The following is a 16,308-nucleotide window of genomic DNA, read 5'->3' as shown; positions in this document are numbered from 1 at the left end:
GTTCTTTGTGAAGCCTCAATCTGAGTGTTTTGAGGTCGCTGTCAGAGTTTGGACGCGACGAATGAGCCGTGGATCAGACTGAGAGAAAGAAAGTGAGAGACACTGCAGTTTAATAGGCTAGCAACTTGTCACAGCGTGCGACTGAAATTTACGACGACGAGAGCCGTTTCCCCACAGACCTATAAAACCAGAATAATAGGTAAACAGAGGAAAAGAGCTTCACTGGCTTCTTTCGGAGCTGGAAGCTACGCCCGTGTTTGAGATGCAGCCCAGCAAACATGGCTCAAACCCCGATGTCATGTCCCTGGTCATCTGATCTGAACTGTAAGACAGACGGGTGTTGATGTTGTTTCGAGCTAAACTACAGGTTTAGTGTTTATCAGATTATGAGAATGAAAGAATGAAATTAAAATGTGGTTACTCAGTGGTAAAACAGACATTCATCTGACAGCTTCTCCACATAGAAAAAGTAGTATTACTACTGTAGGCATTGGCCTGTTTTTACAATATAGGCTGAAATTTGAAGGAATTTACATTCTTTCTCATTTATATTGTGCTAAACGTAGCACATCACAAACGCTGTAGCTCTGCTCCTTGTGCCCGTGCTATGCACCCTGTGATGGGAGTCCAGTTAGCTCAGTAGAATGAGAAATAACCTTTGTGGAATATACTTTTCTTTCTTGCAGCAAAGTCTAACAAAGACCTCCAGGCCATATTCAATGTGTATGTTTAGCTCATAAGAAAGCTTTGGTCTGACTTTTGTTTTCAAAGTGTTTTTCAACCACAACTAGACGTCGACAAAAGACCACCAGCTTACAGTTATTCAACATCGCAGTGTGAGCTGGGAGACTAATATACTCAAGAACTCCCACTGTCTACACTCCCGGCCTCATAGCGGGCAATTGTAAGGTAGTCTGGCACGAGTCGGGCTGTACGAAGATGTGGAACAAAAATGTAAATTTCACGGGGTAAACTTTTTTCTTCTGATTTATAATAGTGCAACAACATATATATATATATAATTCCATATTTATATATTTGCTTTACAGTTAAATGCTTTTCCTGGATACTAAGGATGTCACAGCACAGGTCCACTTAATAGCATCCACCATTTTGATTCAGGCATGAAGCAAAGGACTTCTGGCAGCAGTCACCTTCAGCCGCCAGCACAACCAGCTGCTCCTTATACACACATGGAAATGTCTGTTGTGGTGCTTCTTATCTGTAGTTGTTATTTAGAATCAGATGGCACTGAGAGAGGACGTCCTGTTGTAAAACCTTTACAGACTAACGAGTGTTTATAAGCAGAACGACAACATTTTACTGGTAAATCTGCAACAGTGTGGATTTACTTCAGTTCAGACGCTTTAGCGATGGTAGATCTGCAGAAACTAAATTCAAATGTGGACATTTTTGTCCAGGAGCAGGTGTAAATGATTATTTTAGCTGTTTGGCTCTATGCACTCCCGGTCATTGAGGGCTATTCTGCAGCCAGAGTCTGTACAATGGGATTAATAGGAAGTGAAATGGCTCTTGTAGATCGGCTCTGGCTGAGCTTTTGGCTCACAGGGATTACTTGCACATTCACTGACCTCATTATTTAAAACTTTGTCCATCTTTAATGTGAGCATCGAGCGGTGTAACAGTACACCCGTATGTGGCAGAAAATCAGAAAAAGCAGAGTAGTTCCACCTCTGACGTTTGACTTAGCAAACAGGTGACAATTTGGGCGGGGAGTATGGAACGATGTCCTCAACTTGTTCAACATCATAAAATATTTATGAAGCTCTACACTTAATCCCAGCCTGTCTTTTAAATGGATGAATATACCCCGTGGTAGCAGAACGGCTTGTTTCTCTGGCTATTCTGGCGACAGCATCAGACTATTTACAGCCTTCTGAGATGTGCGCACACATGCACACACAGGATCGCGCGCAGACACGCGCTCTCCACACAGGCTGTTGCCATGGATATATCAAAGCCGAGACTGCAAACTTTGATCAATTATTAACAGTGATGAGTGAGACGGTGGAGATGCAGAGAAATGGCGGTGAAACAAGGTGCTTCCCTCACTTCCGTTTTTGATTTTAATTGGCAGCCGTGACACAATTTTCCATCCGCTGTGGCATAACTCGTATCCTTCAGTGGTCCTCGTGCATGTCCGTTGGCACACGAGCCTGAAGTGTGGTGCCAGACGCAATTATGAGGAACTAAGGAGATGTAGCTCTGCATGCTTTGAGATTCAATATTCAGGCGGTCCCCCAAGCCTGATCATATCCCCTATTCACACTTTTGATATTATTCAATCTGGAGTGTAATTAGATGGCATATTATGACGACCAAGTGTGTTTTCTCATTCTTCCTAGCTCAGGGAAACTTCAGTTTCTTTCAAAGCTTCTCGCCAGCTGGGTATGACTGATTGGAGAGACTACATGGGCATGTTAACATGACACCGATATTGGCTGCAGGAATTTCAGCACCAAGGACAGCAGCTGAAGTGCCTATCTTTTGTGGGGTATGTGAGTGTGTGTGTAGTTTTATGTACACACACAGTAGCATTAATCTGGGTGTGTGACAGAGAATGTGAATGTGACCATGAATGGCATTGGGGGCCTTCATTGCTGCTGCTCTCATGAGCCAAGGAGGAACAGAAATGAAAGTAGAAATGGTGACGACCCCAGGGGGCTGTAGCAGACAGACCTCCAAGAATAGCAGAGATTCCTCAGCCTTTATTGCAAACCTGCCAACACCCCTGCTTGCCTCTGTTTTTTTATAAGGAGGCCATGTGCTTGCTGATTATGTTACCAAAGGCTTTGTTTGTAAGGTGAATGACTGAAACATTCAACAACTGGAACAGATTTTTTTCTTGCAAGTACATCCAACTTCTGCCACTTACCTTTAAAACCTGTTAATATTACATGTGGAAACAGCACAAAACGAACAGAGACTGTGTATAGAAGATATATGTTGCCACTGTGGAAAGCTTAGTTATCAGGAAATGGTAGCAAACTTGGTTAGCATGTATAGAGACACTACTGGTACATGACACAAAGAGAAGTATCTGACAGTTAAGGCTGAATAACATGCAAAAAAGAGAAAAAAGAAAGAAAGCACACAGCTAGTCGCTACAGCTACCTGCGTCACCACGCACCTGTCGGTCAAAGCCGTCGTGCCTTAAGTAAACATTTAAACAACAAAGAAATCCCCCCATGTTAATCTAATTAAGGGAGAAATTAGCTAGTGTCCAATAGGGATGGGTACCGGTATCCGGTGCCATGATGGTCCAAAAACCCGAAGAGGAGAGTCCTGGCCCCTAGCCCTGCCAGTGTAGCAGAAATGATGAGGATGATGATGGCAGCAGAAGCCGTTCTTCTCTGCGTGAGGAGCTTAATGTTGTTCGTGTGTAATTTACGTTGAGTAGGCTAACCATGTTATTACATTAATGCATGTAAGGTGAACTAGCAAACATCATCATAGCTACATGCGGCTGTCTTCTTGTTTGATGGCAGATACTCCCTTCACCCTGGCCAAAAAAGGCTAAAATGACCAAAGAAAAAGTGGAAAACAGTTAAACATGAGAGGTTTTTGGACAAAGTTTGTGTTTTTTCCATTGTTTAAGCACTGCTTCCAGCCAAGAATCATACCATATATACCCCATAGCTGCAGAAAAGGCTAACATTGTTATCTTTTTACAAAAACCAGCTGAACACGAGAGGTTTTTGGACAAAGTGTGTGTTCTCCATTCTTTAAGCACTGGCACCGTTTCAAAAGTACCGGTTTGGCACCGGTATCGGATAAAACCTAAACGATACACATCCCTAGTGTCCAATGTTTTTCTATATTTCTCTTGTAAAGTTTGACACCAAGTGGCCTTTGGAGGAACTGCAGTTCCTCTAACAAATTAATTTTGTCGTATTAGAATCAGAAAACCAGTGGAGTTGCCTCGTGCAGCAACTCCACCAGTTGAATTTTGATGGTTCAGGTGTTAATTTTTGATTTATAAGTGACCACCTAATGAATCTGCAACGCTATAACAGCAGTTTCTCTCGTAGCTTCTATCTATCTCCCCTCACTCGTGATTAAAAACATCTCCAAGATTGGTCAACATGCTCAATTGGTGGCTTCAGCCATCTTTTATATGCAGTGTGTGGTTTTAAAACAAAAAGCTTCTGTATGATGGGTTTGGCACTGGTTTACCATGAATTGATGTTTGAACTTTTCCATATCATTTTCATCTCTGCACAGTGTTCCCATTATACTATCAAAGGTTTCATTTCTTGCTTTCATAGAAAAATGGCATGATTGAAAAGTACAGCTATGTAGTCTGGTGCTATTTCACAATTGTGTTCAAAAATACACCCTTTCATTATACACCTATTACTGCCTGCTAACCATTTCCTGTTATGTTATTCAAAGTGAAAAGAACATGGAATAAGTAACTGTTCAAAGCAAAATAACTGAATCACCTTCTTAGAAAACTTCCATCTAAGCTGGTTTTTGTGTGCGTGCCTCCATCTGCTTTTATTATAATGATTAAGGGTTTTAATAGCAAAATTAACTCGAGCAGCCTGTTCAGGGATCTTACAAACACTCTGTTACGATTTAAAGGGCTTCTGTTTAATATTAGTTGCTCAAGGCATTTTAAAATGTTTTTTTTAATTTGTTTTCTATTATTTGTAATTGTCTTTCACAACATCAGTATTACTGTTTTTTTTTTTATTTCAAATCAAACATGCTAAATTGTATATATACAGAAAATAATTGCAGGTTTCCCATTGTTATTACCACTGTCATCAATGCCACAGTCACACTAAAAGAAACAGTGGCTGGAGACTGCGGTGCGATCACAGTTATTGCAACTACGTACTTGCAATTTGGTTGCCTTTGAAATGGTTACTTTGAAAAGGGGGACCAGGTCTGTAAGCACTCATAGTCAGCTGGTGTCTTCAGAGCGACTGTGGTGCGTCAAAACGGCGATAAAACAGCATTCGGATGGAGTCAGTCTGCTACCAGGCTGATCAGGATGTGATAGAGACTGGGGTCAAGCTGGTAATTACGAGCAGCCTGTTTGTAATAATACGGAGATTAAATGATAAATCAGCAAATAGGTTATGATGTGTTGGCATCACATTAAACAGAAGTTCACATTAACTACTTATAACTACAACAAGTTGTTGCTGCAGGACAGCGGTTTATCTATGAAATGACACAGCTGCTTAGCAAAACACATTTTCTAGTACCAGAATACCAGTTGAGTATTGCAAAGAAATGTGCACTCATCACTACTCATCAGTGCAGACTGACTCCGATTGATTGCAACGTGTTGGCAATCTGTCTGCATTTCTAAATGATATAAATAGACAGCAGGTATTTCCAAAGTTTTGCAGATCTGTGATTGCAGTCACTGTGAAACGTGGCTCGAACACTGGGCAACAATTTAGCTGTTGCTAGATGAGAAAAAATTTCAATGCAATAACTAGTCAGCTACCATTTTGTTTCTCGTTTTGTTTTCTAGTTGTGAGGAGGTTGCGTTCCTGTTTTTCCTCAAGTGTAACCAAATCATTATATCCTGGCTAGCTAGCCTAGTGTGCTTTGTGAACATTTCTAAGCTCCAAAGCCTGACAGCATGCCAAACTTACGGATGCACTATTTGGATCTGCTGTCAGTGACACCAGGCTGATCCATGTAGTTCACTTACACGTTGTTCTGTATTTTTTTACTCAACCACAAACTGTGTTTAAGTGAGCTGACATGACTGGAAAGCAAAGCTTTCCCTCGCTCACTCGCTCTCACTCCCACAGTGTAACTCTGGAAGTTTTTATGTCTCATCAGTATATTAATATTATTTCACTTGCTCTATGCAAAGAGGTGCACACACAGCGAGACTGAGAGCAGAGGAAGAAGAAACTGGCATGTGAGTAAAACTCAGTAAAGTGCAGCAAAGACTTGTCATTAGGTCATTAATGTTTTTTGTAAATGTTTATTTTTATGTGTCTTGGGTCTGTTGGGTTTTTTTGGGGGGGGTTTAAGTCTTTGATTTTTTTGTCCAATTTATTTTATAAAGTTAATAAAAGTATTCCTCAGAATACTAGTAGCCTCAGTGAAGCTATATGCAGTCTACTTCCTGTAGCCACAGTGAAGCTACTCATGCACTGTGTAAGAATGGGAGCATCTGATCTGAGAGGCCTGTCTTTATCATTCTTTGATGTCATACTGGTTCTGATGGTCCATGACCTTTACTCATGCAAAGCCATGTTATGTTTAAAAAATACAGATTCTTTTCTTCGGCTCTAACCTAAAGGAAATATGTTTTTGATCCCCAGCGACTGGGTTTTTGCGCTGGTTTGTCATGAATTGAAACAGCTTGAGTCTTTTCTCGTCTTGCTGCCCAGTGTTTCAATTTTGCTTCTGTTCAAGCAAAGATTTAATTTCCTGCGCGCACAGAAACAGTGAATGATTGAAAGCTTCAACTATGTCTGATGCCATTTTGCAATTGTGTTCCAGACTAGACCCCTTCATTTCATACCAGTGCGGCCTGTTAGCCACATCATATTAAGATGAAGGTGGAAAGTGCGAGGAATATCTAACTGCTGCTGGGTAAAACTGAATTTGTTTTTTGATAAACACCAGTGTCAGGTTTAATGATGGTGCCGTTTCACAGAAAATGAAAGCCTGTTTTATTGTAAATTTACTCGTTATCTGTAATAATTAGGCTTTCTACCTGAGAAGTAGTTTTTGACTAATGTGTGCCGAATGTTTGTTCATTTTCTTTGCACACATTCAGCTGCAATCGTTAGAAGTATTTTAAAGTAAAGCTCTGCATGCAAGCCTGTTAGTGTAACTACATATATACAGTATAGAGAGAGCGTTAGCAAAACCCTGACTAAGCAAGTTGTCTCAGTGTGAATTCTTAAAGAACATCCACGAGGTCAGAAACTGCACTTTTAAATGAAATTCTAATGTCTTCATATATTAGGCAGCAACTTATTTGCGAAATTGATGGAAACAAGCCGTTATTAAACGTGTAATGTGCTGTGGTAAGGACAGATTGATGAAATAACTCAAAGATAATTAGCGTGGGCGGTGAATTACTGCTCAGAATGAAGTTAAAACACTGTAACACAAGAAAACTAACAAGCTTCTCCTCAGCATGCAGCCAGCCCACAGCCACAGTGACAGAGAACACAAACAACCTTCGGGAAAGACACTGTTTAACAAGCTGAAGGCGTCAATCTGCATCTTCTTCATATGAAGATAAGGCAACAGTTATTTTTTTGAGGAGCTGAGAACCATGTGGTTTGTATCCAGCTGATTTCACCCAGTGAGCTGAAGTGATCTGTGAAATGAGCAGGTATGGTGATTGATGGGAAAGAAGACCTGCAGCCTGTCTGCGTTGCATTGCACAGGCTTGGCTGTTTCTGTTCAGTTCAGTTTTAGTTATGCACTCAAAGTGAGGTCAGTGCCTTACATGACCGTGAGAAACCCGACGATTCCCTTTGAGCAAGCACTTACCCTAAATAACACAAATGTTGTGAAGCTGTTTACCACGTCAATATTAATTGTGTTAACCCACCAAATAATGATAGACTGAGGGAGCAATTTCACACTCATTCATTCGCCTGAAAACTTTAATCACTGAATTGATTCGGCTTTGGTCAATATTGTCATGAAGTAACAGAATTTCTGCAAAGATAAACGGCAAAATCCAGCTTAATTCAGAGGTCTTACAAATCCACTCAAACAGGATCCACAGTGGGAGTTTGCACTGCTTTCTACTCCCAGCCCGTCCATCTTTTGGAATTGTGTTTTTCATGGAGGGCTAAAAATAAACACATCAGTTTGTTTGTCAATAATTAAAAATATCAATTTGATTTAAAAACATAAGCAGTTGTTTTGCTATTATTAATTATTCTGTGCTTCTGTCAACACCACCCATCAGAGTCAAGGGGCGGGGCCTAATCAAACACTGACCTAATCAAAAACATTGATTTGTTCCGGGCTCGCAGTGGGTATTTCTCAGAGTTTGTATTGCACACTTGTTAGTTCCTATTGGACCAGTACACTCAGGAGTCCAGACATCCGAGGACAGGAGGATGCAGCGTACTCAACGACATCAGCTCAGCTTCATTGTTTACTTTACTGCGTTTTATGATTAATGTTTACGATGAAAGTAGCACATAAGAGACCTAATTACCTGTGTTCTTTCCAAACACACACACGTTTTTAAAAGCCCTCTGGCAAGATGCTCAGCTATAAAAGGGCCGTTAATGTGAAATTATTTTAAAAGGTCATAAACACTGGACTCATTTGGATGAGGTAAAGAAGTGTACACCGGCAGATTAAATTCAATATTACTGATTATTCAAGCGACAGTTCAGCAGTCGCTATGCATCTATACACTCACTGCTCATCAAAGAAAAAAAACACACAGAGCTAATAATTCAAGTAGACTTCTATAACTTATAATAGGCAGCTGGTGTTTAGAATACAGTTGGATAAATATTAAAAATGAATAATTTGATCATCTCTGGAACAGGCCTGACATTACTCTTCAGGAACATCATCAATATGCAAGTCCAGATGTTTCTGCTCTTGGTGAAAATGCTCAGTTTCCTCTCTGTTTTAAAATATTTTTAATGTTGGTTTTATTGGAAAATAAGGTGTCATAAACAAGTTTAACACATCTGAACATCATGAAATAAAGACAAGCAAATGATTCTGTTGAAAATAGAATACAACACTCCAGTGGTGCATCATGGTTCACTAAAACGATCCAGTTATGAAGCTTACCTTTAATCTGAAAATGAACAAACCATCACCGGTTAGATATCATCTCTGTGATTTATATCCTGTGTTTACCCCCGAGTGAGAGGTGAGGGGTTTTGAAAACAGTGTTCTGGGAGCAGGCTGTTCTCAGCAAGCATCATGAGCTCCGATTGGCCGATCAGCTGATCGCTGAGATGAGCTGGCTGTTAGCCTAATGGGACCTGACATGTCACAAAATGTTGGAGAATTTTTGTAAATATGCTCTATCTCAGCAAATCAACGAGATAGTTGAAATTTATAGCACTATGTTCTCACCTTAAAACTCCTAAAAGTGTATTTATTGTAGGATTTCAACGTTTTACTTGCAGTTTGGTGCTTTGCTCCCGCCACTGCTGCTTGTGATGTAGTTTGAAATGCATTCTTGGATACCTGGCTGCCACAAGTCCACACCACCCCCAACCATGAGTCTGTTATCTGGGTAACCAGTCAGATGTTAAGGTGTGTTGATAAGCTGCAGTGACAGTTTAAATTATTTCATGGCACAATAAAGCACAGGAACCATGAAATAATGCAGTGTTTCCCAACCTTTTGGAGCCACGGCACACATTTCACTTTAGAATCACACGTCACGCCACCAAACACAAATGTCACAAAAAGCATAATTTCTCCCCGCGCCCAGTTATATACCTTTGTCTTTCTTCCGACCACTGCTCACGCTGGGCCTTCATCTGGGTCGGAATTTTCTCCAGGTCAGATTAACTACTTTTCAAATATTTATCTATTACTATTACACGCTGCGTTGTCTCACTTGCAGCATGACCATGTAATTTCTTCTTCGTCTTCTGTCTTACTGGCAGTTGGCAACCCATTTAATTAGAGCAGGTAGTTATACTGCCCTCTAGTGGAAGAGAATGTAATTGCTCTGCCCGTTATTCACACTGGTTGCTTAGCGTACCAATCAGGTGAAACGTGATTATCTCCATGGCACACTTGATCATTTCTCATGGCACACCTATGTGCGCCAAAAATCAGTCTCCTCGTGGACTCCTCATGGTTAAGTGTCGGACTTTGCAACAGAAAAAAAGTAGCCACTTTTCAGTATTTATAACTACTTTAATTGTATTATTTTCTAACATGCCCATTCTGTTTTTGTAGGGGTGTAGTTGCTCTGATTGACAGGTGGTTGCCTTCTTGGTTTTATCTCAGCTAACTCGAGTCACTAAACTGGACCTCTAAATTTCTTTCATGTTGTCAGAACGTTTTTAATCCAAGTAACTGACAAATATTCTGACCTTGTTAGTACAAATAACTGTAAATAACTCATCCAAGAAATGAATTCTTCAGTTTGGTGAGCAAAACTCTTGTATTATGTTCTGTCTGTCCCATGGAGCCTTTTGGACTCTCTATAATAACCAAAAGTTTGGGCACTCTGCCTTCAAATATGGTGACTTCTGGCTCCAGAAAGTAAGATAATGGTAGTCTAAGGAGCTTGGAAGGAAAAGGTCCTACTACGATGACCTGGATGACTGAGAACCTTCACACATATAAGATAATGGTATCATAAAGCTAAAACCAAGGCATCGAAATGGGCGTTGATAGATCTTATGGTTCCATGGTGACTATGTTTATATAGTGCCTTTGATCAATCCTACAGGACACAAACAGAAACGTGCGGCGCTCCTAGTCGAGGAGTCGTGACAGAGGCAGTGATCTCGGCTGTCTAGGGTGGGCAGTGACCGTCATGATGGCATTTTTAAATGTCTTTGTGTGGTCTTTGCGGTTGAAGTTCCCCCTTTGATTAGGATCAATCCAGGAAATCATACAGCAACATTTACGTCAGAAGTCTGGCTGTCAGAGCTGCTTAATGGGGCTCTGATTGAATTATTTAATTGCATGTAAACGTAACCACTGTAATTCCACCCAATCTAAAGTTAATGGAAAACACATCAATCAACAAGAAGCCCGGCCATTTCACATTCCTGAGTCTCGACTGGTGATTGCCACTTCAGAAAAATCACAGGGCTGCCTCAACGAGACAATTCAGCCATCGAGACAAACGCCCCAATTAGGATCTTTATTGGTTGTTGCCATCACCATCTGCAATTCGATTGCTTGTGACACTCATCTAGAGTGTATTTTTTTTAGCCATGCATGTGTGTGTTTGTATTTGAAAGCCATATCTCTTCTTCCATGCCGAATCATTAGATGTGTCAGGCCCGTTTAACTGTGACTCTGATGAGCAGTGTGGTGCAGACGTCTGTAATGTGGCTGACAGAGTGGTGATGGATCATTCAGCCACACTTTCGCCACCTAGACACGCTGTAAATGACTTTATTGGAGGTTTGTAATGGCTCGTGATGGCTGCCGTTGTGATCGTTGTGCTCGCTTTTCTTTGTTTCTGCCTGTTTTTCTTGTTTTTTTTAATGTCCTGATCTGTCAGCGGCGCGGCGCGTGTTGATGAGACACGGCGATGCGGGCTGTATGGATGCTGTGAAACTCTGCAGATAATGCATTTTTCTTTCTTACTGCAGCTCATCTTTTCTCTTCAAATTTGCATCTGCTTGTTTACTGCTCTGTGCTACTTTGGTGCCATTTTCTTCTACTTTGTCGTGACCCTTTCTTGTGCTGCTCTTTCCATTTCCCTGACTTGTCCTTTTCTTTCTCCTACTTGTCTTTTCAACGCACATTTGCATTGGCCTTTTTGTGACTCCACTGCCTCGATGTCATTTCCCTTTACTTTATCTGCTCTCTTCTGTTCTCTTACTCTATTTAGAGACGCCTCCATCTCCCAGTCTCCACTGCTTATTTGTTTCTTTTTTTTCCTCTCGCTCCTCTTTTTTTCCATCTGTCTCCTTCAGTCTTATCGCCTCAGTTTTTTTCTGCATCACCTTCTGTCTCGACTTAATTAATTTCTGTGTCGATCCATTTAAAGCTCACTCTGTCGTTTTTGTCCTTCCAGTGCGACCCAGGAGAAGCTACAAAGTTGCTGTATGACCTTCTGTACACCGAGCCTATCAAGATCGTCCTGATGCCTGGCTGCAGTGGCGTCTCCACGTTAGTGGCTGAAGCAGCTCGCATGTGGAACCTCATAGTGGTGAGTGTCTTCCTTCGCGCTGTTGCCTTTACATTTTTCAGACAAACGTGTGGCTTAACCTGAAAATCTCTTCACATAATAACAGCCAAAGTAGAATTTGCCCATATTTACTTTCGTGATGTGCACATAACGTCCAAATATGTGTCCATTATTATTTATATCCCTTTACTCCATAAGAGTCTGAATATTATTAAAATATATAATATTTGATATATTGTTAAAATCTTGTTAACAAGCGGTCACACAGGCCTAGCAGCAGGATAATAAGGCACTGAGTGGCTGGTTGGTTGTAGACAGTCACATGGTGAATTAGTGGTAAACAGTAGGGGTGCAACGATACACAAAATTCACGGTTCGGTTCGGTTCGATACTTTGGTGTCACGGTTCGATATTTTTTCGATACAAAAAAATGTTCATGCATTTTTAATTTGTCATTTATTAAAATTATAAATATATATTTTAACTCAAAAGTACAGTTTTTAAATTTAACCCTAACCCTTGTGCGTGTTTTTTATTTTGACAGCGAATGCGCACCTGCGGACCACTTATGTGCAGCCCTGGTTATTTAGCTCATCATATCGCAGCCACAGAAATTCTTTTGTCCATGAAACCATAAAGCTGCACTTTCTTTTTGCCTTATAGTCTGATTTGTCATAACTTCTCTGTTTTGTGGTAAGCTTTTCTTTGGCTGTCACTTCTTCTCCCTGACCTCTCTTATTTGGCTCAGCAGAACTGAAATGCTTTTACACACACACTCACATAAGCTCAGCGATTCTCTGCGCGATCAACCTCTCACATGTTTAAGCTGCGGGAGATTTCACTTGTCATGTTTGCATAGTAAGCTAACGATTAATAAGACGATGTCAGAGGAATTGGTGCACAAATTATCATCACTCACAGATCAGTGCTGTCACTCTCTATACACAGTTCGCACGATTGCAAAGTGAAAGCAAAAAAACGAGCGCAAATTCAAACGCGACTTCAATATGTCACATATTGACAGTGGCTCACCGATGCCAATGACATAATTACCCAGCTACATTTCTGAAAGAATGCAAAAGCATTGACATATATTTTTCCTACAATAGCCCGACGGGCAGGGAAGAGAAAGATTTTGGTAGCCCGACTGAAAAAAATCGCTAGCTCCAGGACGTCGGGCTAGCGATATTGCAAGCCCTGTATCTGATTGAGGAATCACTCATCTTTGGAAAAGAGAGTTTATTACAGAGAAATGGCTCTTTCCAAAATAAAAGCTATACTATCCGCTTCTTCTGGGCTATATTCTCAGCAGCATAAGGAGAATCATGTGCTAACGGCTGTCTAAATGACTCGGCTAAAGTTAGTAGCATGCTTGCTTTTTTTTGTCTGCTTTCACTTGTCTTTGCACTAGGATGATGTCGGCGTAAATGTGCAGTCATATTCGTCGTGTTCCCACTAGTGCTTTCAGGTTAATCTCGTTGAAATGACCTTAACGCCACAACACGGCAAATCTCCGTTAACGAGCTACCGCCGATCGCTCCGTGCATGGGGCTAGACGGCCAACACGTTAACGAGCTAACTGCGCTAACACACTAGTTCACACCAATGTAATTGAGCATTGCATGGCACATCCAACATACTGTTTTACTTTAGTCCATGACTCGCTTACCTTCAGGGTCATACGTCACATGAAAACCAAAATAATTCCAAACGCCAGATCTGAATGAGGTTCAATTTGCCTGTTGCAAGTAGAGCTTAACTTCTGTCTCGCTAGCTTGCCCTGCGCTCTTCCTTCTGACTATGCTGTCTGTGTTGAGCGCTCAGTGGATCTGCGCTCGACAGTGCAGCCTAGGCGGAGTAGTCGAACACAGATTCACTGAGCGCTCAACACAGACAGCATCGTCAGAAGGAAAATTGATAAAATAAATTACAAATGTTGTATTGTTCGATACATATGCGTACCGAACCGAAAGCACTGTATCGAACGGTTCAATATCGATACGAATATCGTTGCACCCCTAGTAAACAGGTATATGCTGCTGTGCTGTGGTCACTGGCAGGTTGCCACGGTTGCCCACAGTTTGCAAGGAAGATGCTGACTTGTCTGCAAAAACTTGCCAAGTATTCACTGAGCAGCAGTGAAACTTTGGAGTGGATGCAAACCTGAAACTGAAACTGTTCACCTTTAAAGTAAAGTTGCATTTTTGTGTTTATTGCAGAGGTCTCGGTTTCCAACTTGCATGAAACTTTTTCATGTTTCACAACTGCTCAGCAATTAGTTCGGGAGAGCTTGTAGACAAATCGGCTTGTTCTACCAATGATGGGCGACCTTAGCAACCTGCTAGCAACCTAGGCAGGTTTTCAATGTAGCACTCTTTTGTTTTTTTGCGTCTGATTTCACCTAGCAACAGTAGGCAACTACCAACAACTATAACTGTCAAGGTTAAAATATAGACAGCATTTGGTTGCCACTCTTCTTATTTGACTTTAAAGAGAGTTGCCAGGTGGTTGCAGAGCGGCCTCTGAGTGGCTGAGGCCTGACATCTGTCTCTAACTGTCTGCTGACTTCTGTCCATAAAACAAAACCTTTTCTTTATTTCCTGGATATCGTTCTGTGTTTTTGTTACTTTGCTGCCTACAAAATGGATTTTTTCTCCACCATTTTCCCCTCAGGAGTGCTGGTGTCATCCAACTAGTGCTTCCATTTTGGAAGCTTGTTATGTGTTTTACAGTCATGAAACTGAGTTGTTATTGGACTTTTAAAACTGCAGTCGTTTATGAATGTAGCCAATCATTTTCCCTTTCCAGTGGCAGTAAGTGTGGGTAGTTTGGTTGGATTTCAGCCAAGCTATTCCCTAGTTTTACGCAGCAGGCGCCTACACTATAATTAGTAGCGGGAGAAACACAAAACTGTTTTGAATAATAGTAAAAAGTTTTATAGTAATTAAAGTGCTTCATCGTGTTTTTTCAGTGTCAGCAAAGTGGGTGAAAATAGTATAAGTAGTTAAACTAAGGCCATTTGGAGCAATATGTAAGGAGTGAGAACACCAGCGTCATAGAACCTAAAGGTCTGGATTTATGACATAAAGCATGTTCTAATGCGATATCCCAGATTATAAGACTTTTTGAGTCATGTTTTAGTTTTGTGTTGTAGCCACAAGTACACGATGTTATACCTTTCAAACTTGACTGAAATTGAAAATTTTCCTGGTGATTGTTGTGATTGTTGTCTGTAAGTCTGAGGCTGTGTTCTACATACGCTGCTCACAAAGGTTTCAGGGTTTTCACCTTACAGTATGACGTGCCTCGGGGCTATACAAAGAAAACTGAATCAAAAACATCAAAGAAACACAGTATAACATCAAATCAGTTAAACTGTGAGATATCGATCTGGTCAGTTAAGCAGCAGAGGGCATTGTTAATCGGTTTCAGCTGCTTTGGTTTTAATGAAATTAACAACAGGTGCACTAGAGGGGCAACAATAAGACAACCGCCAAAACAGAGTCAGTGTTACTGTGATACCTGGAGCCTACAGAAGCTGCATGGGTAGTCCAACTCCTCCAGGATGACACCTCAATGTGTGTCATTGCCACAAGGTTTGTTGTGTCTCCCAGCACAGTTACAAAAGCATGAAGGAGATTTAAAGAGAAAGGCAGTTACTCGAAGAGAGCTTTGCAGGGCTATAGAAGGTCCTTAACCCATCAGTAAGACTGGTATCTGCTCCTTTATGTAAGGAGGAACAGAATGAGCACTGCCAGAGCTACAAATAGACCTCCAGCAGAACACACTGGTGTGAATGTCTCTGACCAAACAGAAAGAGACATCACGAGGGTGGCCTGAGGGCTGGATGTCCTCTGTCTTCACCATTGATTGAAATCCATCATTGGTGCTTTTCACAGATTAGAGCAAGTTCAGCCTGAGCACACGCGACAGACGTGAAAGGATCTGGAGAAGCTGCGGAGAACGCTATGCTGCCTGTAACATTGTTCAGCATGACCTGTTTGGTGGTGGGTCAGTGGGAGCCAAGGGTGGCATATCCATGTAAGATGTAGAATGTGCAGTGGGTGCTGGGTAGGTTGATCATTTTCATTTTATGCTTCGGAAACAGATGGCAACGTTTCGCTCCTCACGCATTACCCAGTCCAGTATAGATATCCGTGATTTTGATTTTCTTTTTAATATCTGATGTGTTTTCAACGCGTTCCCTTAATGTTTTTTTAAACCAATCCAGTGTCCTCTGAGAGTCGTCTCTCTGATATCGATTGCTGCTTTATCCTAAATCTGAGGCGTGTTTATCTGCTGTTTAGGACTCTGTGGCGATACGTCCTGTGAGCCTTTACCTATGTTCTCTGCAATAACATGTTTGTGCACAAAACATTTCTGAACTGGTCATTTAAGTTTCCTGAATCTCTTTCCTGTTAGAGTGAACGTTGATTTAAAGGATTTCTTTATCACTTTGCAAAAAGGAA

General features: G+C 41.2%; 1 protein-coding gene across 5 annotated transcripts in view; it reads left to right on the top strand.

Annotated features, from left to right (window-relative positions):
* gabbr1a (gamma-aminobutyric acid (GABA) B receptor, 1a) overlaps positions 1-16,308 on the top strand; it is a 128,280-nt gene that overhangs the window by 48,862 nt on the left and 63,110 nt on the right. For all 5 annotated transcript variants that reach the window (XM_085292710.1, XM_085292711.1, XM_085292713.1 and 2 more), the window contains one exon: positions 11,726-11,860. In XM_085292710.1, the coding sequence (XP_085148836.1) occupies positions 11,726-11,860 (135 nt within the window). The remainder of the gene's footprint in view (positions 1-11,725; positions 11,861-16,308) is intronic.

This window comes from Mchenga conophoros, linkage group LG11, assembly GCF_057382185.1.
Source record: "Mchenga conophoros isolate Kocher_MC1m ecotype Shallow Benthic linkage group LG11, M_conophoros_male_GT1.1, whole genome shotgun sequence".
NCBI classification, from domain to species: domain Eukaryota; kingdom Metazoa; phylum Chordata; class Actinopteri; order Cichliformes; family Cichlidae; genus Mchenga; species Mchenga conophoros.
This window is presented reverse-complemented; position numbering and strand designations above follow the sequence as displayed.